General features: G+C 38.4%; 1 protein-coding gene across 1 annotated transcript; it reads left to right on the top strand.

Moving 5' to 3' along the window:
- The first annotated feature begins 6,636 nt into the window (after positions 1-6,636).
- Positions 6,637-8,262, top strand: LOC120881353 (protein BEX2-like). Its single transcript, XM_040265014.1, has 3 exons — positions 6,637-6,764; positions 7,207-7,284; positions 7,631-8,262. Exon 3 carries the CDS (start codon positions 7,636-7,638, stop codon positions 8,020-8,022), a length of 387 nt encoding a protein of 128 aa, XP_040120948.1. The 5' UTR covers positions 6,637-6,764; positions 7,207-7,284; positions 7,631-7,635; the 3' UTR covers positions 8,023-8,262.
- Positions 8,263-25,222: the final 16,960 nt, after the last annotated feature.

Raw genomic sequence — 25,222 nt, 5'->3', positions numbered from 1 at the left:
TGTATAGCACGGGGAGCTACATTCAATATCTTGTGATAAACCAAAATGGAAAAGAATGTGAAAAATAATGTATATGTAAATATATATATGTATGTATAATGGAATAATTTTACTATACAGTAGAAATTAGTACAACATTCCAAATCAGCTGTACTTCAATAAAATAATTTTTTAAAAAGAATGTACAAAGTTACATATCCACCAACAGTGTGCAATTTTTTTTAACAGTTTACTATGAGAATGATGTAAGTTTGGCATTTAAGGAACTTCTTAATAGAGTAAAAAATACATATGTAAAAGTGCCCAAATTATAAATATGCAGCTCAGTAAAATTTTACAAACTAGAACTATTTAACAAACACTCAAAACAAAACAAAAAAGCCAGAACATTAGCAACACTGTAGAAATTTCATTCCAGTCATTACCCAAAAGTGCCCAGCATCATAGATAGCTATGCCTGTGTCAAAATCCATACAAACTCACTCTGGCTTTATTTCAATATTTCACTATTATGTTTGTGAGATCCATTCATATTATGTGTAGTTGTAATGTGCACGTTTTTATTGCTGAATAATATTCCACTGTTTAAATACACAGTTAAGCAATACCTTTTCCTGATGAAGAACATTTGGGTACTTGCTAATTTTTGGCAATTTAAAAAGTGCTATTATGGGCTTCTTTGGTAGCTCAGACAGTAAAGAATCTGCCTGCAATGCAGGAGATCTGGGTTTGATCCCTGGGTCAGGAAGGTCCCCTGGAGAAGGGAATGGCAACCCACTCCAGTATTCTTGCCTGGAAAATCCCATGGACAGAGGAGCCTGGTGGGCTACAGTCCATGGGTTTGCAAAGAGTCAAACATGACTAAGAAACTAACACAGATTATGAACGTGTGTGTAAATGTTGTTTGGCAAAACAATGCACACTTTTTATTATGGGTATATGTAGAATGAGAGTGCTGGGGCATAGAGTACACATATGCTTACCTTTATATATTTTTCAAACAGTTTTCCAAAGTGGTAATACCAGCTCTAATTGTACTTGTAAAACACCTGTACACTTGTTTTTTTGTCTTTATTAGCTTAGACATTCTGGGTGGCATTTAGCAGTATCACATTTTGGTTTTAATTTGCATTTCTCTGAACACTAATGAAGTTGAGCACATTTTCACAAATGTATTAGACATTTGGATATTCTGATTTTTGACCTGTTATTTTAAGGTGTTCACTCATTTTTCTATTGGATTGTCTTTTTCTTATTCATTTGTAAAAGTTATTTATACTCTATAGATACAAATCACTTCTCAGATATATGTTACAAAAATTTTTCCTAGTTTAGGGCTTGCTTCTTTATTCTTTTGATGATATCTTTTCAAGAATAGAAGTTTCCAATATTAAAAAATACAATTTGTAATATTTTTAATACTTGTTATTAGTCCTTTTTGTGTCCTTTCAAGAACACTGCCTACTCCAAAGTCACAAAGACGACTTCCTCTGTACTTTGCCTTAGAACGATATTTCTACCTTTCTCATTTAGGTCTGCAATCCACTGGGAGTTTATTTTTGTGTATTACTTAAGGTGGAGTTAATAAACATTTTTCACACATGGTTATTCAACTGATCTGCTATGACTTAAAAAAAATCCTTATCCACTGCACTGTCCATCTTTGCCATAAATCAAGGATAGTATGTGTAGGTAAGTTTCACGTGTGTGTGTGTGTGTGTGTGAATGAACATATATATGTTAATATTTGAGACAATATCATACTATTTCTTCACTATAGCATTGTATTAAGCTTGATATCTTGTATGGAAATCTTGGAGTGCTCTTCTTCAAAATTGTCTTGGTTATATTTGGTTCTTTATTTACATTTTCATATACATAGTTGGGATTCTGCTTGTCTACAGAAAAATAATCTGCTGAGATTTTATATGGATTGCATTGAATTTATGGATCAATTTTGCAATAATTGGCAACTTTAAAATATTGTCTTCCAATCCATATTTCTACACTTATTTAGGTCTTCTTTAATGTTTTTCAAATTTATTTTATAATTTTCAGTGTAGAGGTCTTGCAAGTATTTAATTATGCTTTTCCTAGATATTTGACTTTTAGTTTACCTTTATTCAGTATAATTTACATACAATAAGATACACAGGCATTTTAATTATACAGTTCAATGATTTCAACAAACATATTTGCCAGTGGAGTCACTACCCCATCAAGATAGAGAACATTTCCCTCAGCTGAGAAAGTTCTGTTATGCCCCTTTTACAGTCAGAAAAACTTGAAGTTTCAAGTCAGGCAAACATTGTTTTAATTCAGTTTACATCAATATAGTTTTGCCTCTTCTCAGTTCAGTTCAGTCACTCAGTCATGTCCGACTCTTTGTGACCCTATGGACTGCAGCAAGCCAGGCTTCCCTGTCCATCACCAACTCCCGGAACATGCACAGGCTCATGTCCATTGAGTCAGTGATGCCATCCAACCACCTCATCCTCTGTCGTCTCCTTCTCCTCCTGCCTTCAGACTTTCCCAACATCAGGGTATTTTCCAAGGACTCAGTTCTTCGTATCAGGTGGCCAAATTATTGGAGCTTCAGCTTCAGCATCAGTCCTTCCAATGAGTATTCAGGACTGATTTCCTTTAGAATGGACTGGTTAGATCTTGCAGTCCAAGGGACTCTCAAGAGTCTTCTCCAACACCATAGTCCAAAAGCATCAATTCTTCATCACTCAGCTTTCTTTATTGTCCAACTCTCACATCCATAACATGACTACTGGAAAATCCATAGCTTTGACTAGACTGACCTTTGTTGGTAAAGTAATGTCTCTGCTTTTTAATATGCTGTCTAGGTTGGTCATAGCTTTTCTTCCAAGGAGCTAGCATCTTTTAATTTCATGGCTGCAGTCACCATCTGCAGTGATTTTGGAGCCCAAGAAAATAATGTCTGTCACTGTTTTCATTGTTTCCCCATCTATTTCCCATGAAGTGATGGGACCAGATGCCATGATCTTCGTTTTCTGAATGTTGAGTTTTAAGCCAGATTTTTCACTCTCCTCTTTCACTTTCATCAAGAGGCTCTTTGGTTTTTCTTTGCTTGATGCCAGAAGGGTGGTATCATTTGCATATCTGAGGTTATTGCTATTTCTCCCAGCAATCTTGATTCCAGTTTATGCTTCATCCAGCCTGGCATTTCGCATGATGTACTCTGCATATAAGTTAGATAAGCAGGGTGACAATATACAGTCTTGATGTACTCCTTTCCCAATTTGGAACCAGTCTGTTGTTCCATGTCCAGTTCTAATTGTTGCTTGCCAATCTGCATACATATTGTCTATTCTAGAACTTTATATAAATAGAATCATGCAGAATGCACTATTTTGTATATGGTAAATTTCCCTAAAACATCTATTTCTGCTTTATTGACTATGCCAAAACCTTTGACTGTGTGGATCACAATAAACTGTGGAAAATTCTGAAAGAGATGGGAATCACAGACCAGCTGACCTGCCTCTTGAGAAACCTGTATGCAGGTCAGGAAGCAACAGTTAGAACTGGACATGGAACAACGGACTGGTTCCAAATAGGAAAAGGAGTATGTCAAGGCTGTATATTGTCACCCTGCTTATTTAACTTCTATGCAGAGTACATCATGAGAAACGCTGGGCTGGAAGAAGCACAAGGTGAAATCAAGATTGCCAGGAGAAATATCAATAACCTCAGATATGCAGATGACACCACCCTTATGGCAGAAAGTGAAGAGGAACTAAAAAGCCTCTTGATGAGAGTGAAAGAGGACAGTGAAAAAGTTAAAGCTCAACATTCAGAAAACTAAGATCATGGCATCTGGCCCCTTCACTTCATGGGAAATAGATGGGGAAACAGTGTCAGACTTTATTTTTTGGGGCTCCAAAATCACTGCAGATGGTGATTGCAGCCATGAAATTAAAAGATGCTTACTCCTTGGAAGAAAAGTTATGACCAACCTAGATAGCATATTCAAAAGCAGAGACATTACTTTGCCAACAAAGGTCCATCTAGTCAAGGCTATGGTTTTTCCAGTGGTCATGTATGGATGTGAGAGTTGGACTGTGAAGAAAGCTAAGTGCTGGATGGCATCACCGACTCGATGGACGTGAGTTTGAGTGAACTCCGGGAGTTGGTGATTGACAAGGAGGCCTGGCGTGCTGCAATTCATGGGGTTGCAAAGAGTTGGACATGACTGAGCAACCGAACTGAACTGAACGTTCCCTACATATATTTTTTCAGATGCATCTCTGTCATTGCTTGTACCAGTACTTTGTCCCTTTCTATGGCTTCAAAGTATTCTAATGCATGAATGCATCACAATTTTTTCATTCATTTCTTGATGGACTTTTGGACTGTATCCATTTAGGGGCTATCATAAGTGGAATTGCTATGAGCATTCCTGTGCAAGTCTTTCTGAGGAAATATATTTTAAATTCTGTTTGGGAAAATTCCTAAGAGTGGAATTTCCAGGACAGATGGTTAAGTGTAAGTCTAACTTTTCAACAAACTGTTAAAATCTGTCAAGGTGATTGAACTTCTTACTAGCAATGAATGAGAATTCCAATTGTCCATATCCTCAAAAATACTTAAGATTGTCAGACTTAAATTTTAGCTACTCTGATGAGTATACAGTGATATTTTATTCTGTATTTTTTTTTACATTTTCCTGATGATTAATGAGATTCAGCATCATTCCATGAGCTCATTGGTAACTGGTATATGTACTTTTGTGACATTTTTGTTCATTCTGATCATCTTTTTTAAAATTTTCGTATATTATTTATTTTGATAATTTTTAATTGCATTGCTACCTTTTTATTTTTAAATTTGAGTTCTTTATGCATCTTCTGGATACAAACCTTTTGTTGGTTACACATATTATAAATATTTTCTCCCGGGTTCCCATTTCATTTTTTAACCATATCTTTCAAAGAGTAGTTTTAAATTTTTGTAAGTCCAGTGTCTATATATTCCACTCTCTATAAAATTACATCATAAGTCTGGAACTTAGATAATGCAATTTTCCAGATTTGTGTTTTTCTTTTCAAAATTATTTTGCCTGTTCTAGGCTCTTTGCGTTTCCATATAAATTTAGGGGGAGGGCAAGTTTGTCAATTTGGGAGAAGGAAATGGCAACCCACTCAAGCATTCTTGCCTGGGAAACATCATGGACAGAGGTGCCTGGTGAGTTACAGTCCGTGGGGTCGCAAAGAGTCAGACAGGACTTAGCAACTAAACAACAAAGTTTATCGATTTATATGAAGTTGCCTGCTGCAAGTATGATTTTGACAGCACTAAATTTATGGTGGTTTAGTAGCTAAGTCGTGTCCAACTTTTGCCACCCCGTGGACTGTAGCCCACCAGGCTCCTCTGTCCATGGGATTCTCCAGGTAAGAATACTGGAGTAGGTTGCCATTTCCTTCTCCAGGGGATCTTCCCCATCCAGGAATGGAAGCTAGGTCTCTTGCATTGCAGGCGGATTGTTTACCAAATGAGCTACAAGGGAAGCACTGAATTTATAGATCAACTTAAAGAGAATTAATATCTTAACAATACTGAATTTCTGGATCAAGGACCATGGTTTATCTTCACATTCATTTTGATTTTAGCTTTTTTCGGTGGTGTTCTGTGGTTTTCAGTGTATAAGTTTTCTTCATGTTTTCTTAAATTTACCCCAATTCCAATTGTTCATTGCTAGCATACAGGATCACAACTGAGTTTCTGTATATCTATAACTCCAAGTCTGCTAAATTAAATTCTTAGTTCTATAGTAGGTTTACTGTAGATGCCTCAGGAATTTATCAACATGATCATGCGATTTGCAAACAGATATACTTACTGCCTTTTGAATCAGAAATTTGTGACAGAGTTTCTGCTGTTCTTTTAGTTCTGAAAAACAAATAAGGCTCTATTGCACTACGCACTTATTGGCTCACTTCATGGAAGGGCCTCATGAATCTAGGGGACCCTCACAAGAGGAACCATCAGCTGCCCTGTCCTTTTCCAAGTTCTAAAAATGTAGCTGCCTGTACAGTCTATATTTATATAACGACTTAGCAGAAGAAACAGGTGTTTGGGTTCTTTTCCCCAAACTTTAACCCTTTTTCAAATAAAAACGATTTTAAAAAGTACACAGACTCCTGTTTAAAATAAAGGGAACAAAACAGAGAGATATTAAGAATTTTTCAAAATCCAGACTCCTAGGCTCTTTTCCTGACCTATTTCTTCTATTCGTTTTAGTGGAGGAAAAGAGAGACTGGAAGCAAAGACAGCAGGTGGAAGGAGTGTCCTGGGAACAAGAGGGAAAACTCAAGTCCTCAGAAGAGAAGTGGGCATGGCCATCGGCCCCCTGGGAAAGTACTGCCCTTCTGAGGCCAGAAGAGAAAGACCCAGGAACACATGAAGAAAGGAGAACTCTGAGGCCGGCTCCTGGAGAAGTGTCACGGGGCCGGGCGGTGGGTAGGGCGCGTGGGTAACAGTGGGGTGCAAGGGGAGATGTCCCCGCGGGGTCCGGCTCTGCGAGACCCCCGGCTTGGGGTAGGAGGGGCGGGGTGAGGGCGTGGCCTTCCGCGGTGACGGATGCCCACGTGACCGGGTGGCACCGAATCTTGCACGCCCAGCTCTTGCGTCAGACCCGACAGTCACCCACTCGCTTCTTGGTACCTGCTCCGCCTGGCACTGAGGGGAGTGCGGGCCGGGGCGGCCCCCAAGAGTGGCAGGCGCGAGGGGAGCAGGTAAGAGACCCGGAGTGGGGTCCACAAAGGTGGCGTGGGCGAGCGGACGCGGCCTGCGGACCGTTCCTGGGGGTCCTGTTGCCCCGGAGTAGAGACTGCAGCTCCCACACCCCCCGCGACCCAGCATTTGGCAGACGAAAGCGGCAGGCCTTCCCGGGGGCTGGGGTGGGGGGCGGGCCGGGAGACCTTGGGGCAACAGCCCGTTGCGAACACCTGCCTCTCGCACCGTAGCAAGCTTTTCCCACAGCCCCGCCCCACCCCCGATCTTCTTGGGGTAGAAAAAATGGTGGTCGGTGCGGGGTGTGGGGACTGGGAAGCGGGCGGTTGAGCGTGGGAGCGGGGCACACTGGGTGGGGGTGGCTGGGGGTAGGGGACCTGGGCCCGGGAAGGGGCCGAGCGCCCGGCTGCAGCAGCCCCCTGCCCCCACCCCGACCCTCTGCAGGTCTGCGAGTCGAAGTGTTGCGGCGGCGCACTTACAGCAAGAATCAGGAGGAGCAGGAGACAGCAAGGATAGGCCCAGGTCGGTGCGAGGGACAGTTGGGCAGTGGGGGGGCCGTGGGGGGAACGTGGGGAAAACCCTAAGACTCCAAATGCTACCTGCAACCCCGTCCTCCATTTTGGTGCCTGCAGAGACCTGGGCCTGGATCGGCAGGGAAAATGGTGGGTTGGGGCGCAGGAGGGGGCCAGTGCTCGGACTGGGGGCCCCCTAGAGGGCGTAGGAGGCCTCTCAGGTGGGAAAAGGAAAATTTGAAAAGCCTTTGACCACCAGGACTGGGAATCTTGAGAGGTGCGTAGTAGGGCCTCTGTCCTCGGTGCTGATCGTTCCACCCAGAAAATAGCCCCTTGTTGCGTCTTTTGTCTCCTAGGAGCAATGGCGTCCAAAGAGGAACGAGCAGTAAAAAATCACAGCATGGAAGATGCCAACCAGGAGAATGAAAAAAAAGATGGAAAGGATCAAGATGCTATTAAAAGAGAACCTATGGCCCTCCTTTCGGGTGCTAGTGAATATTATGTACCTAGAGGAAATCGTAGGCGGTTCCGTGTTAGGCAGCCCATCCTGCATTATAGATGGGACGTGACTCAGAGGCTTGGCGAGCCACAGGCAAGGATGAGAGAAGAGAATATGGAAAGGATTGGGGAGGAGGTGAGGCAGCTGATGGAAAAGCTGAGGGAAAAGCAGTTGAGTCATAGTCTTCGGGCAGTTAGCACTGACCCCCCTTACCATGAGCATCATGATGAGTTTTGCCTTATGCCTTGAATCCTGATGTTTTCCCTGAAGTTAAGAGACACTTCCTCAACTTAGATGTTCTTGAGTTACCTTTGTTGTAAACGTTTTGGTGTTAAACTTGTTTCCTGCGCATTTCCTATTACCAGATTCTAATTAAATGTTGTGTTTTTGACCCAATCTGTAAGTTTCTGTCAGCAGGAAGGTTTTAACTGTTGCATGGAGAAATGTTCATTATATATTGTGAAGTTAATAAAGCAGTTTTAAAAAGCATTTTGTTTTTTTTCCCTTAAAATCATATATGTTTTATATATGAACACACCATCTAAGAATATATAAAGTAAAAGTATCTCTATGGTAGAACTATGAATATTTTTAATTTTCTTATCTCTATTTTCTCCCTCTTTTTGTTTGTCTGCATTGGAAAATTCCCAAATGATGCTGATTGGAGTACTAGATCTTACCTTTTCAGTATCACAGTCACAGATAATTTCTTGTGTTTTTCACAGAAATGGAAAGCCATGTTCATTGTCTATCAGATTTATCAATTTAGAACTGTCAGAGGACATCCTCATTTTAAAGATTAGAGGTCCTGGTGACCCACATGTTATACCCTCCATGTACTTTTTTTTTTTTTTTGGCTGTTTTGTAGCTTGTGGGATCTTAGTTCCCTGACCATAGATTGAACTGGGGCTGCAGCAGTGAAAGTGCCAAGTCCTAATTGCTGGACTGCCAGGGAATTTCCTCCATTTTCTCAGTTTTCAAAACAATACATATTAAGGAAAGAGCTTGTTGACCACTTGATTAAAGTAATGTAAGCACTTATAAGTACTTGTGACAAAATCTTGTTTTTAGCTTACCTCAATCTCTTATTTAGAAATGTAAACCTAATAATGATGAGATATACCTCTTTAAAAATCATGTTTCTCAGCAAGATGAATATAATAATCACCTCCCAAGCCTTTTGTGTGCACTTGATGAGTCAGTAAGTCTGTAAGCTTTCTTTAAGCTCTTAACTGCCCCTGGGAGATGCATGACCCAACCCTTTAGATACTACCTTCAGTTATTTGAGGGACTAAATATTTCCCTAGTGGCTCAGACGGTAAAGCGTCTGCCTACAATGCAAGAGACCCAGGTTCAATCCCTGGGTTGGGAAGATCCCCTAGAGAAGGAAATGGCAACCCACTCTAGTATTCTTGCCTGGGAAAGCCCACGAACAGAGAAGCCTGGTAGGCTACAGTCCATGGGGTCACAAAGAGTTGGTCACGACTGAGTGACTTCACTCACTTTCCCAAAGCCAAGTTGTCCCAGTACTCACAAACAAGTTCCTCTGCTGTTGTGCCCCATTGCCGCCTTCTTCCCAGGTTGTTGATGTTCAGGAGTCCTTAAGGTGAGAAAGTCCTACTGTGTCTCTGGAATTCCGAATGAATTGAATCCTCACTGTTCTATCTATAAACTGTGCATAAATCCCTTCTCCCTGTTATGCTTCCTGGAAAGGCCCTGTCTTTCCCAAGTGCCTTCCCAAGAATCTCCCTGTTTATGATACTATGCAAGATGTGTGAGGGAACAGCTCACTTAACAATGTGAGAAAGTCCCTCCTCACATCACCCTCGTGAAACCTATGAAAGTAAAAAATTATCCTATATTGAGTCCACGGGGTCGCAAAGAGTCGGACATGACTAAGTGAACAATATTGAGTTAGATGCCAGAAGATCATGTCAGTGAATTCAGTAGATACCCAAATGTGGAGATCTTTATGAAAAGATTGATTGGAGGTCTATTGGGTTAGTGTCCCAAAAGAAAACGAAGTTGCCATGCAGTGTGCTAAGTAGGAGAAATACATATTATGTATGAAGAGAGTCTTCTGTGGAAATAAACTTAGAAGTTAGGATTCTAGAACTGAAATTGGCAAACCACAGCCCATGAGCCAAATTTAGCCTCCTGCTTATTTTTTTGGGCCAATGAGCTTAGAATAAATTTTACATTTTATAGTGGTTGAAAAAATATTTTGTGACATGTAAAAATTATATGAAATTCAAATGTTGATATCCATAAAGCTTTATTGGAATACACACATTAATTTTTATATTATCTATGGTTGGTTTTGGCTTACAGTGGCAGAAGTGATTAGTTGTGAAGAGATGGTATGGCCCACTTGTAAAGGCTGCATACTTATTTGGCCCTATTAGAGAAAGTTTGATTGGTTGTTGCCTGAGCTTCTTACATGGAGCCTAACTACTCACATACTACACCATTAGATGCCCTTTCAGATCCAAACACTCTGTTAAGAGCCAAGGGAAGGTGGTTAACAGCATTCTGTCCAGAGACTAGAATCCTAAACTAATCTTTCTCTGAGGCTGTCAGGGCACCTTGGATCTACCTATACACAAAGAGATGTACACCTATACACCTATACCCCTCTGCTCTAGAATATAGCATCACAATAGAACTTACAAATCCAAAGGGGAAAGGGGCTAGGCAGGTAAAAATGGCATGTAACACAGCAAACCCCAGACATCATGAATCAGATGCCTAATCAGTTTCAAAGCCCTTCCTCCTCCAGGTGCTTGAGACACAAGGTATATTCATACAAGACAGAAATTTATAGAGAGAAAGGCTAAAGTTGAAAAGACAGGAAAACAAATGAACAGAGAGGCTTATGCCCATCAGACTTCTCACTATTTTTCTTCTTTTTTTTTAAACTGTATTTTTTTGGCCACACCATGCCACATTCAGGGTCTTAGTTTCCCCAACCAGGAATTGAACTGACACCTCCTGTGGTGGAAGCACAGAGTATTAACCACTGAACTGTCAGGGAAGTCTCTTAGACTTATCAGTCTTGATTGCCAATGTTTGCATCAACTTCTATGGAAAACAGAAGCATTATGGCTTTCTTGGCCTAAGGATATTCAGCATTTCCTTCATGAAGAGAAATTGGAAGCTCACATGTGAGTGAATTTATAGTATATTTTTATAGAAGTTTAAACATGCATATACCCCCAAAACTGTACGTCTCCTGGTATATAGGTAGATCCAAGGTGCTCTGTCAACCTCAGAGAAGGATGAGTTTAGGATTGTAGTCTCCCGACAGAATGCTTTCTGTTAACCACCTTCCCTTGGCTCTTAACAGAGTGTTTGGATCTGAAAGGGCATCTAATGGTGTAGTATGTGAGTGGTCAGGCTCCATGTAAGATGCTCAGGCAACAAACAACCAGCAGAAAGTGACCAAAAGACCATAAGGAAACCGGGCATGAAGTTCCCTTGAAGGGAACAACCATATCTAAGACCTGGCTGTATTTGCCTGTTGACATCATTTCTATGTGGCGAGCTTCCTTTTCTCCCTCAGTGGCCATTCCTCACAAAAGGGATAGACAAATTCTTCCCATAAATAACTAAAAAATCTAGCAAAGAGAAGACAGTGAGATTAGAGAGTGTGCCCTTTGTTATCAGAGAAAAGGGTGTTCAAGAAAGTTTTGAGATGTAGATATGGATTAGTCATTGAAATTTTAGTATATCATGTATATCTAGTAGATATCTGATGGATGAAAAACTAAGAGTAGATTTAGTGTTTGTCAGCAAATGACCAACAAGGATACATGTTTGAATCCTTATGTATTTCAATAAAATTTAAATAATAATGTAGATAATATAACGTTTGAATACAAATAATTGCTGGATTTTTTTCTTAAAAAAAAATCTATTGAAGGAAATTCAGAAAATAAACTTAAGGGCCACCTTGTGACCAAAGAAAGCTATGCAGTTTGAATTTTCTAGCCAGAGGCAGAGCAAGAATAGTGCACAGACACTGGACTCTTTCAGCAAGTCCAGATACATATGAAATGCACTTTGGTTAGAAGTAAAACAAGTCCTGAAAAATTAACCATCATTTGAAACATCAAGCCACATTTATGCTTCAAATGAAAATAGAGTAACAGGGACTGGATTTAATTCCCTATAACTGAAAAATGAAAATGTGGACAAAATATATAAAACAACAATTTTCAGTCACTGAACATTAGACAATGGAGGGAAAAGTTCTCTGAGAGACGGGTAACAATATGAGCCTTCAAATTGCCCCCAACTTACTATGTAGTATAGGATTTACAACACATGTAGGAGTAAAATGTATGTCAATAGTAGTACAAAGGCCAGGAGGTGGGGAATAGGCATACACAATTTTAAAGTTCTTATTCTATACCTTAATATCACTTGAAGGTAGATTCTGAAATGTTAAAAATATATATTACCAAAATAGATAAAATGGAATCTTCAGAATACACAAGAAAATGTTGGAGGGAAAAGAGAAAAACAAGATCAGATGGGACAAATGGAAACAATGGCAAGATACTTGATTAAAATTCAAACATGTCAATACCAATAATCACTTTAATGTAAATGGTCTAAAGACCTCAATTATAAAGCAGATATTATCAAACTGTATAGAAAAGGAAGACATAAATATATGCTGCCTATAAGGCCCTTATTTTAAATTTAAAGATACAAATTGATTATAAGAAAAAGAATGGAAAAAGAGAACAAGCTTAACACCAGTCAGAACAGGTCTTGAGTGGCTATACTGATATCAGTTACGATAAATTTCAGAGAAAAGAATAATACCCTGACAGGCTACAGTCCATGGGGCCACACAGTTGGACACGACTGAGTGATTAACACTAACACATCATGGTCATAGAATGTCATTACATAATTTTAAGTGGTGAGTTTGTCAAGAGGACATAAAATCATAAATATTCACATACTACAGTGCTTCATGTAAATTGATAAAATGATAAAATTTTATCATTTTAAATTGATAAAAATGCAGGATAAAAAGACAAATCCCAATTACAATAATAAATTTCAACACCTTCTCTAAAATACTGATAGAACAAGTAGACAGAAAATCAGCAAGTACATATAACTTGAACAACAATGTGAATCAATTTACCTAGTTGACAATTGTAGAACTTGCCACCAACAACAGTACATTTGTTTCACATGCATGTGGAATATTGACCAAGATAATCCATATACAGGACCATAAAATACACCTCAATAATGTTAACAGGATTCAAATCATAAAATATATACTGAACACAATAGAATTAAACAAGAAACTAATGACAGATCTCTGAAAATTCCGCTAATATTTAAATTAATGTGAAACAATACAGATCTAAATAACTCAAAGAAGAAGTCAAAAGGGAAATTATAAGATACTTTGAATTGAGTGAAAATGAAAACTAAGCATATAATAATTTGTGATATGACCAAAGTAGTACTTGGGAAATTTTATAGTATAAACACTTATATTGGAATAGAAGAAAGCCCTACAGTTGTTTAATAAATGGAAATTTTATTTAAAACACTTCCTCTGAAGGAGACTATAGGTCAAGATGGCTTTAGTGGTAATTCGACCTATCATTTAAAGATGCATGCATGCATCATCAGTAGCTTCAATCATGTCTGACTCTTTGCGACCCTATGAACAGTAGCCCACCAGGCTCCTCTGTCCATTGGATTCTCCTCACAAGAATACTGGAGTGGGTTGCCATGCCCTTCTTCAGAGGATCTTCCCGACCCAGGGATCAAACCCTCGTCTCCTGCGTCTCCTGCACTGCAGGCAGATTCTTTACCATTGAGCCCCCCGGGAGACCCCATTTAAAGATGACATAACACCAGTTCAGTTCAGTTCAGTTCAGTCGCTCAGTCGTGTCTGACTCTTTGCAACCCCATGAATTGCAGCACGCCAGGCCTCCCTGTCCATCACCAACTCCCAGAGTTCACTCAAATTCACGTCCATCCAGCCATCTCATCGGTGATGCCATCCAGCCATCTCATCCTCTGTCGTCCCCCTTTCCTCCTGCCCCCAATCCCTCCCAAATCTACGCCAAATCCTTAGAAAATTGAAGCAGAGAGAATACTTGCAACTCATCCTACAAGGCTAGAATTATCCAGATAACTAACCAGACAATTATATTACAAGAAAAGATAACTAAAACCAATATCCTTCATGGACACGTATGTAAAAATTCTTAACAAAACTTTAGTAAAATCTAGTTCAATTATTGGATTTGGAAGAAAAGCTATGACCAACCTAGACAGCATATTAAAAAGCACAGACATTACTTTACCAACAAAGGTTCGTCTAGTCAAAGCTATGGTTTTTCCATTTGTCATGTATGGATGTTAGAGTTGGACTATAAAGAAAGCTGAGCCCCGAAGAATTGGTGCTTTTGAACTGTGATGTTGGAGAAGACTCTTGAGAGTCCCTTGCACTGCAAGGAGATCCAACTGGCCAATCCTAAAAGAAATCAGTCCTGAATATTCATTGGAAGGACTGATGCTAAAGCTGAAGCTCCAATACTTTGGCCACCTGATGTGAGCCAGGTATTGGAAAATACCCTGATGCTGGGAAAGATTGAAGGCGGGAGGAGAAGGGGATGACAGAGGAACAGATAGTTGGATGGCATCACTGATGTGATGGACATGAGTTTGAGCAGGCTCCAGGAGTTGGTGATGGACAGGGAAGCCTGGCGTGCTGCAGTCCATGGGATCGCAGAGTCGGACATGACTGAGCGACTGAACTGAACTGAACTGAGTTCAATTATATATAAAAATTACAATACAACATCACCAAGTAAGGTTTATCCCAAGGATTAAAAGCAGGGTTAGTATTTGAAAATCATAATTCACCATATTGACTTAGAAAGAAAAAATAAACATATGATGATCTCAAGTGAGAATGAAAAAAAAACTGGTAAAATTTAGAAACTGATTACTGATTAATACATTAAGGACCAGAGATACATTAATATGTCTTTTGTTACCTGAATGTTATTGACTGGGGATGTTTCAATATTCACTTACATAACAAATTGCTGGCCACAGGCATTAACTTTTGCAAAAATCCCCCCACCAATAATGTGTTAAAATACTCAGCAATGAGGTACAGAAGAAACCTTCCTCAACCTGGTACATCTATGAAAAACTTACAAAATGATATGTGCCTATGTTTTCCCTCTAAGATAAGAAACAAGGCAAAAAAGGACATTTTTACTAATTAGAATCAACACTGTACTAGAAGTTCTAGCCAGTACAATAAGAAAAAGAAATAAAAGTAATACAAATTGCAGAGGAATAAAACAGACACATCTTTATTCACAGAAAACAAAATTGTCCGTGTAGAAAATGCTATGTAATATACTAGAAACTACTAGAGCTAATAAGTGAGTTTAGAAAAGTTTTGGAATATAAGATCAATATACAAATATATTTCTAGTTTTCTGAGACTGCTGTGACAAATTACCATAAACTTGGTGACTTAAAAAAACTGAGATTTATTCTCTCACAGTTCAGTACGCCAGAGTCCATATCAAAATGTCACTAGTACCAAGTTCTCTCTGAAGGTTCTAGGGAACAAAATCCTTCCTTACCTCTTCTAGTTCCAGTGGCCCTAATTGTTTGGTTTGTGGCAGCAACTACTCTGTGTGTCCTTTCTGTCTCTTCTGAGGATATGTTATTTGGATTTAGGGCCCATCATGATTCAGTATGGTATCACTCAATTCTTAATTATATCTACAGAGACCCTATTTTCAAATAAGGTCACATTCTGAAGTGCTGAGTCAACATGAATTTTAAGGAAAAATATTCAGCTCTCTACAAGTAATGAGTAGCCAGAATAAAATTTAAAACAATGTAATTTACAGTAACATTGCAAATATGAATTATTTAGGTTTAAATTTGACAAAAGATTTTCAGGATCTGCACATTGAAAACTATAAAACATTCATGACAAATTAAACCCCAGCAATTTTTAATACAAATTGACAATCTTATTCTAAAATTTATATTAAAAAATCCAAAGAACTGAGAATAGTCTAGATGACCTTGAGAAAAGAAACATTTTTGAGAACTTAGACTACCTTCTTACAAGACTATTATAAAGGTACTATAATAGAACAGTGTTGTATCAGCATAAATATAGACAAATTGGTCAATAAAACAAAACAGTCAAGAAAGAGACTCATATATATGCTTTTGACAAAGCTTCCAAGGCAATTTGATGGTAGAATAGGCACTCTTTTCCATAACTGGTGTTGGAACTAGTTTCAATTGAAATTTTACTAATGATCATGATAACGATCACCACCACATCATCATTAGAAAAACTTTATCTCACATCATATAAAAAGTTGAGTCAAACTTGTCAAAGACTGAAATATAAGGTAAAACATAAAATTTAAAGAAGAAAACACAGGAGAAACTCTAACACTTTCAGTATGTAAATAAATTTAAATTAGAATTTAAAAAACCTCCAATAGAAAACAAATCAATATATTGGACTTCATCAAAATGAAACCTTTCTCATCAAAAGCCATTTTGATTCTCAGAGATGGATAGAAACAAACTGTTAGAAATCCTAAGATTTCTCCCTATAACAATAAATAAGGACACATTCTAAGGCAGTACAAGTGTCTTGCCATATATCTGAGAAGCTGCAGGACCATAACTAAACATGAGCTGGATTTCAGTTTTATTGACAGCAAAACCTGACCTGCAGACTTCTAGTTCTGGATAAGATAGAGCTGTCCCATCGCTTCCACACCTTTAATCTTACAACTAAAAAACCACAGACAGTCAGTTAGTTCAGTCACTCATTCGTGTCCAACTCTCCATGACCCCATGGACTGCAGCATGCCAGGTTTCCCTGTCCTTCACCATCTCCAGGAGTTTACTCAAATTTATGTCCATTGAGTCAGTTATTCCATCCAATCATCTTATCCTCTGTTGTCCCCTTCTCCTCCTGCCTTCAGTCTTTCTCAGCATCAGGGTCTTTTCCAATGAGTCATCTCTTTGCATCAGGTGGCCAAAGTATTGGAGCCTCAGCTTCAGCATCAGTCCTTCCAAAGAATATTCAGGACTGATTTGCTTTAGGATTGACTGGTTTGACCTCCTTGCAGTCCAAGGGACTCTCAAGAGTCCTCCAACAACATAGTTCAGAAGCATCAATTCTTCAGTGCTCAGCTTTTTTTATGGTCCAACTCTCTCATCCATACACAACTACTGGAAAAAAACTATAGCTTTGACTGTAAGGACCTTTGCTGGCAAAATAATGTCTCTGTTTTTTAATATGCTGTCTAGGTTGGTCATAGCTTTTCTTCCAAGGATCAAGTGCCTTTTAATTTCATGGCTGCAGTCATCATCTGCAGTGATTTTGGAGCCCCCCAAAATAAAGTCTGACACTGTTCCCACTGTTTCTCCATCTATTTGCCATGAAGTGATGGGACCAGATACCATGATCTTCATTTTTGGAATATTGAGTTTTAAGCCAGCTTTTTCACTTTCCTCTTTCACTTTCATTAAGAGGCTCTTTAGTTTTTCTTCGCTTTCTACCATTAGGGTGGTGTCATCTGCATATCTGAGGTTATTGATATTTCTCCCAGCAATCTTGATTCCAGCTTGTGTTTCATCCAGCCTGGGATTTCACATGATATACTCTGCATATAAGTTAAATAAGCAGAGTGAAAATATATAGCCTTGCTGTTTTCCTTTCTCAATTTGAAACCAGACTGTTGTTCCATGTTGAGTTCTAACTGTTGCTTCCTGACCTGCATACAGATTTCTCAGGAGGCAGGTAAGGTGGTCTAACCCTTGCTTTTAGAATTCTCCACAGTTTGCTGTGATCCACACAGTCAAAGGCTTTAGCATAGTTACTGAAGCAGAGGTAGATGATTTTCTGGAATTCTCTTGCTTTTTCTATGATTCAACAGATGTTGGCAATTTGATCTCTGGTTCCTCTGCTTTTTCTAAATCCAGCTTGAACATCTTGAAGTTCTTGGGTCATTTACTGTTGAAGCCTGGCTTGGAGAATTTTGAGCATTACTTTGCTAGGGTGTGACATGAATGCAATTGCGCAGTAGTTTGAACATTCTTTGGCATTGCCTTTCTTTGGAATTGCAATGAAAACTGATCTTTTCCAGTCCTGCGGCCACAGCTGAGTTTTCCAAATTTGCTGGCATATTGAGTGCAGCACTTTCACAGCATCATTTTTTAGGATTTAAAATAGCTCAGTTGGAATTTCATCACCTCCACTAGCTTTGCTCGTAGTGATGCTTCCCAAGGCCCACTTGTCTTCAGACTCCAGGATGTCTGACCCTAGGTGAATGATCATACCACTGTGGTTATCTGGGTCATGAAGATCTTTTTGTATAGTTGTTCTGTGTATTCTTGCCACCTCTTCTTAACACCTTCTGCTTCTGTTAGGTCCATACCATTTCTGTCCTTTATTGTGCCCATCTTTAAATGAAATGTTCTCTTGGTATCTCTAATTTTCTCCAACTTTTTTTACAAAATATGGTCCACTGGACAAACCACTTCAGCATTCTTGCCCTGAGAACTCCATGAATAGTATGAAAGGGCAAAATTATATGACAGTGAAAGAGGAACTCCCCAAGGCGGTAGGTGCCCAATATGCTACTAGAGAAGAGTGGAGAAATAGCTCCAGAAAGAATGAAGAGGCTGAGCCAAAGTAAAAACAATGCTCAGTTGTAGATGTGACTTGTGATGGAAGTAAAGTCCGATATTGTGAAGAACAATATTGCATAGGAACTTGGACTGCTAGGTCCATGAATCAAGGTAAATTGGAAGTGGTCAAATAGTAGATGGCAAGAGTGAATATCGACATTTTAAGAATCAGTGAACTTAAATGGACTGGAATGGGTGAATTTAATTCATGACCATTACATTTACTACTGTGGGCAAGAATCCCTTAGAAGAAATGGAGTAGCCCTCATAGTTAACAAAAGAGTCCAAAATGCAGTATTGGGTGCAATCTCAAAAATGAGAGAATGATCTCAATGTGTTTCCAAGGCAAACCATTCAATATCACAGTAATCCAAGTCTATGCCCTAACCACTCATGCCGAAGAAGCTGAAGGTGAACAATTCTCAGAAGACCTACAAGACCTTCCAGAACTAACACCAAAAAAGATGTCCTTTTCATCATAGGAGACTGGTATGTAAAAGTAAAAGTCAAGAGATACCTGGAGTAACAGGCAAGTACTCCTCTTGGACTACAAAATGAAGCAGGGCAAAGGCTAACAGAGTTTGGCCATGAGAATGCACTGGTCATAGCAAACACCCTCTTCCAACAACACAAGAGATGACTCTACACATGGACATCACCAGATGGTCAATACCAAAATCAGACTGGTTATATTCTTTGTAGTCAAAGGTGGATAAGCTCTATACAGTCAGCAAAATCAAGACTGGGAGGTGACTGTGGCTCAGATCATGAACTCCTTATTGCAAAATTCAGGATTAAATTGAAGAAAGTAGGGAAAACCACTAGACCATTCAGGTATGACCTAAATCAAGACTCTTATGATTATACAGTGAAGGTGACAAATAGAGTCAAGGGATTAGATCTAATAGACAGAGTGCCTAAAGAACTATGGATGGAGGTTCATAACATTGTACAGGAAGCTGTGACCAAAACAATCTGTAAGAAAATGAAATGCAAAAGGGCAAAATGGTTGTCTGAGGAGGCCTTACAAATAGCTGAGAAAAGAAGATAAATGAAAGGCAAAGGAGAAAAGGAAAAATATATCCATCTGAATGCAGCATTCCAAAGAATACCAAGTAGAGATAAGAAAGCCTTCTTCAGTGATCATCACAAAGAAATAGAGGAAAACAAAAGAATGGAAAAGTTAGAGATCTCTTCATAAAAAACCATAGACATATCATAACAAAAAGCACACGATAACACTGGAAGATAGAGATACAAAGGTGGACTGACTGGAGATCTTGGGTTCTCAAGGAATTCAAGAAAAGTATATTAAACCTTGACTAATGGGTCAAGGAAGAAACCACAAGAGAATTTAGAAAATACAAGATAAATGAAAATGAAGACACATTATACCACAATTTATGGGAGGCAGTGAATATAGAGTTTAGAGGGAAACTTACAGCTATAAACACTTACATTAAAAAAGAAAAAAGATCTCACATGAAAAGCTGATTTCATACATCAAGTATAAAAAGAATAGCAAAGTAAACCCAAAGTTATTAAAAGGAATGAAATAATAAAGATTAAAGACAAATATAACAGAGAATAGAAAAGCAATAGAGAAAAAATAAAAGTTAGTTCTTCAAAGAATCAATAAAAAAAGAAAAAAAACCACCAAAATTTAAAAATCTCTAGCTAGGTTGAGTAGAGAAAAAGAATATCTATAGGCCTAAAATTAAATTATAGAAATTATGACTAATTTTACAGATATAAAAAGGATTATAAGAGAAGACTATGAACAACTGTATGTCAACAAATTGAATAACCTGGGTGAAATAGACAAATTTGTAGAACACATAACCTACCAAGACTAAATACTGATGAAATGTAAAATATGCACAGAATGATAATGAGTAAGGAGACTGAATCAATAATCAAAAAGCTCTCAACAAAGAAAAGAGCAAGATAGGATGGTATCTCTGGTAAATTACACCAAATATTAAAAAAAAATCTTTTTGAAATGCTTCCAGAAAATTGAAGAGCAGGAAACCCTTTATAACTCATTCTACCAGTCCAGCTATATCTTAATACTAAAGCCAGAAAAAGACTCTGCAAGAAATGAAAACTATAGACCAATAATTCATATGAATATTTATTCAAAAATACTAGCAAATGGAATTCAGCAGTACATTAGGATTACACATCATGACCAAGTGGACTTTATTCCTGGATATAAGTACTGTTCAAAATAGTGAAAGTCACTCAGTTGTGTCTGACTGTTTGTGACCCCATGGACTGTCCATAGGGATTCTCCAGGCAAGAACACTGGAGTGAGTTGCCATGCCCTCCTCCAGGGGATCTTCCCAGCCCAGGGATAGAACCCAGATCTCCTGCATTGCAGGCAGATTCTTTACTAGCTGAGCCACCAGAAAAGCCCTGTTCAACATATGAAAATACATTAATGTAATAAACCACATTAAGAGAAGGAAGGGAAAAAAGCATTATCTCAATGGATTCAGGAAAGACATTTAACAAAATTCAACACTCTGCCCTTTCATGATAAAAACACTCAGCAAACTAAGAATAGAAGGAAACTATCTCAACATAATAGATACCTTCTATGAGAAGCTCACAACTAATACCATACCTAGTTGGTGAAAGATTGAAAACTTTTCCTTTAAGATCAGAAATGAGAGAAGGATGTCACCTTCATCACTTCTACTCAACACAGTAATGGAAGGCATAGTCCAAGCACCGTCAGGTGAGAAAAAGTCCATACTGGAAAGGAAGAAGCAAATATCTCTGTACTCAGATGACACGATCTTATAGATTGAAATCCTAAAGAGTCCTCAATAAAACTGTTAGAACTAATAAATAAATTTAGCAAAGCTGCAGGTACAAAATCAATGCATAAAAAAGGGTTGTGTCTCTATACACCAACTGTGAACAATCTGAAAAGCAAATTAATACTTTTTTTGATAGCATTAAAAGAATAAAATATATTGGTATAAAATTAAGCAAGGGTGAAAAACACTTTTACACTGAAAAAAAGTATAAAACAGGAGTAAGTTTTACTTTCATGGAATGGAAGACAGTATTGTTAAGATGTCAGTACTAGCCAAGATAATTTATAGATTCAGTGCAATCGTTATCAAAATTTCAATGATGTTTTACTCAAGTACAGAAAAACCTATCTTAAAATTCATATGGAATCTCAAGTGACCCTAAATAGCCAAAACAACCTTGAAACTGAAGAACAAATTTGGAGGACTCACTGTAAAGTTATATAATCAAGCAGTGTTATTCTGTTATAAAGACAGATCAATGGAATAGAATACCCCCAATAATTCTCATATGCAAGTCAAATGAATTTTGACAAGAGTGCCAAGATCATTCAAAGGGGAAAGACTTCCTACCAGCCACTAAGACCAGAGTCCCAGCAATGCCTGTGTGCTACCTTAAGATATTGACAAATTGGACACAATACATTTATTACTTTTCTTCCTTTGATTTTAGTGATTTTATTATGTCTTGAGTTCATCGTTTAGTACATGACCCTGGTATATGTTTTGCTCGCTGCCAAAACTTATACACATCTCTACTCCTATGCCTGAAGGGAAATCTTATAGAGGTTATTACTATTAATGCCACTGTAAAAGTTAATGGAGATTATTGCTTTCTTCAGGAAGCAACTACCTCCTAGAACACTCCTCACCTACCTAGATAGAGGGCCTCCCACTTCTTAGCCCCTTATCCTACTCTTCAACTTTCTATCACTATGTCCTGTTCTATGTCTCTGACCATGGACACAACTACCTCTTCTCCTTGGCTATAAATACTAGTAACTTTCCCCATATATTTGACTAAACTATCAGTTTATACCCTCCAACAATATAACTACTGGGCTTGTCACCAAGATATTTTTGTCATAAAAATGTATAATTATACTTATAACACTTTTCAAGTCTACCAAAAATATTGTTAGAGACCTTGAAAACTTCATATCTGTTTTTTTAGCTAATGCCATATAAATAAGGAATTTGGTTATTGTTGGTCTAAAAGACTCTTTATTCTTCTATTTGTTTTCCTTCTTTTAATTCTCACAATAAAATGTTTTCTCTGCTATTTAGGGCAACTTATTTCCTACTCTCTGCAAATGTCCTCTACTATTTGGGCTGCTCAAATATCCCAAATAATCAAGCTTAAAACAGAAGTCAAGACATCAAGGAGTAAATTGCAATTGTTTTTGGAAAAATGCCTTTTGATCCATTCAAGTGACAGTGTATAATGCCCTGCCATCAAAAGAATCTTTGAATCTTATACATTCATCCCCGGTGGCTCAGAGGTTAAAGCATCTGCCTGCAATGCAGGAGACCTGGGTTCGATCCCTGGGTCGGGAAGATACTCTGGAGAAGGAAATGGCAACCCACTCCAGTATTCTTGCCTGGAGAATCCCATGGGCAGAGGAGCCTGGTGGGCTACAGTCCACGGGGTCACAAAGAGTTGGACATGACTGAGCGACTTCACTTTCATAAAAAATTAACTCAAAATGAACCAAAGACCTAAATACATGAGCCAAAACTTTAAAACTCTTAGAAGAAAACAATGTGATAAATCTCCATGTCCTTGGATTTGTCAATAGATTCTTAGATATGACATTAAAAGCATGAACAACAAAAGAAAAACATAAATTGGACTTCATAAAAATTTAACACTTTAGTGAATCAAAGGACACTATCAAAAAGTGAAGACAATCCAGAATATATGAAAAATTCCTGCAATTCAACAACAAAAAGACAACCCAATTAAAAATAAGCAAAAGACTTAAATAGATATTTCTCTAAAGAAGGTATGTAAATATCCAATGAGCACATGAAAGGATGCTCAATACCATCAGTCATTAGGAAAATGCAAATCAAAGCTACTTCTCACCAACTAGGATTATAAAAATAAAAAATGGAAATTAACAATTGTTTTGGAGAATGTGGAGAAATTGTAACCCTCACATATTGTTGATAGGAGTGCAGAATATTGCAGCCACTATGGAAAACAGTTTGGCAGTTCCTCAAATAGTTAGACATAGAAACATAGAATTACCATATGACCTAGCAACTCCATTCCTAGGCATATATTCAAAAGAAATAAAAACATACATCCACATAAAAAACATACTTAAATGTTTAAGGCAGCACTAGTCACAATTGTCAAAAGGTGGAAACAACCCAGATATCCATCAATGTTTGAATGGATAAACAAAATATGATATAGACATAAAATGAAGCATTTTCAGCCATAAAAAAATGAAATATGAAATACTGTACATGCTGTAATGTGGATGAACCTTGAAAACATTATGATAAGTGAAAGAAGTCAGACATAAGAGGTCACATATTGCATGAGTCCATTTATATAAATTATTCCATAGAAGCAGGAGGTAGATTAGTTGTCGCTAGGGACTAGGGAAAACGGAGAATTGGGAGGGACTGTTTAATGCGTATGGAATTGATGACAATGTTTTGGAACTAGATAGAGGTGATAGATTCACAACATCATGAATGTATGGTATGCCACTGAGCTGTACACATTAAAATGGTTAACCATTAATGTTAATTTCTCCTAAGAAATAATCCTATTTGAAAAAAGATGTATGTGAAAATATATTATCTTTTTTTTTTACTTTATTTTACTTCATTTTTTACATTACCCCATTTGAGCATTTGAAGAAAGTAATGGATACTATCCTAGTCAAATGTACACACCCAGTAATATCCTACCCACTCCCCCACACACATAGACGCACATCATTTTGAACATTATTCCAGGGGTTTCTTTAGTTAAGAATGCCTGAACCCAAGGAGTAAGTGCTCTCCTTTAACATAGATCTGCTGCTATTTGTCTCTTCTGGTCTCATTCCCAAGTAGCTGCTTCTCCTCTGCCTTTTCTCGACCTCATAGCTCCTGCTTCCTCATGATGTCAACCAGCTCACGTCTCAGGATTTCTGAGATTCCTAGGATACAGATCTTCTTTTCATAAGTCTACATACTTTCAGTTCAGTTCAGTTCAGCTCAGTTGCTCAGTCGTGTCCGACTCTTTGTGACCCTATGAATTGCAGCACGCCAGGCCTCCCTGTCCATCACCAATTCCCGGAGTTCACTCAAACTCACAGCCATCTCATCAGTGATGCCATCCAGCCATCTCATCCTCTGTCGTCCCCTTCTCCTCCTGCCCCCAATCCCTCCCAGCATCAGAGTCTTTTCCAGTGAGTCATCTCTTCGCATGAGGTGGCCAAAGTACTGGAGCTTCAGCTTTATCATCATTCCTTCCAAAGAACACCCAGGACTGATCTCCTTTAGAATGGACTGGTTGGATCTCCTTGCAGTCCAAGGGACTCTCAAGAGTCTTCTCCAACACCACAGTTCAAAAGCATCAATTCTTCGGTGCTCAGCCTTCTTCACAGTCCAACTCTCACATCCATACATGACCACAGGAAAAACCATAGCCTTGACTAGATGGACCTTTGTCGGCAAAGTAATGTCTCTGCTTTTGAATATGCTATCTAGGTTGGTCATAACTTTTCTTCCAAGGAGTAAGCGTCTTTTAATTTCATGGCTGCACTCACCATCTGCCGTGATTTTGGAGGCCCAAAAAATAAAGTCTGACACTGTTTCCACTGTTTCTCCATCTATTTCCCATGAAGTGATGGGACCAGATGCCATGATCTTAG

The sequence above is a fragment of the Oryx dammah genome, unplaced genomic scaffold (assembly GCF_014754425.2).
Source record: "Oryx dammah isolate SB20612 unplaced genomic scaffold, SCBI_Odam_1.1 HiC_scaffold_23, whole genome shotgun sequence".
Lineage (NCBI taxonomy): Eukaryota > Metazoa > Chordata > Mammalia > Artiodactyla > Bovidae > Oryx > Oryx dammah.
This window is presented reverse-complemented; position numbering and strand designations above follow the sequence as displayed.

Excerpts from the sequence above, each read along its gene's own strand:
- LOC120881353 (XM_040265014.1), top strand. The coding sequence starts at position 7,636 with ATGGCGTCCAAAGAGGAACGAGCAGTAAAAAATCACAGCATGGAAGAT.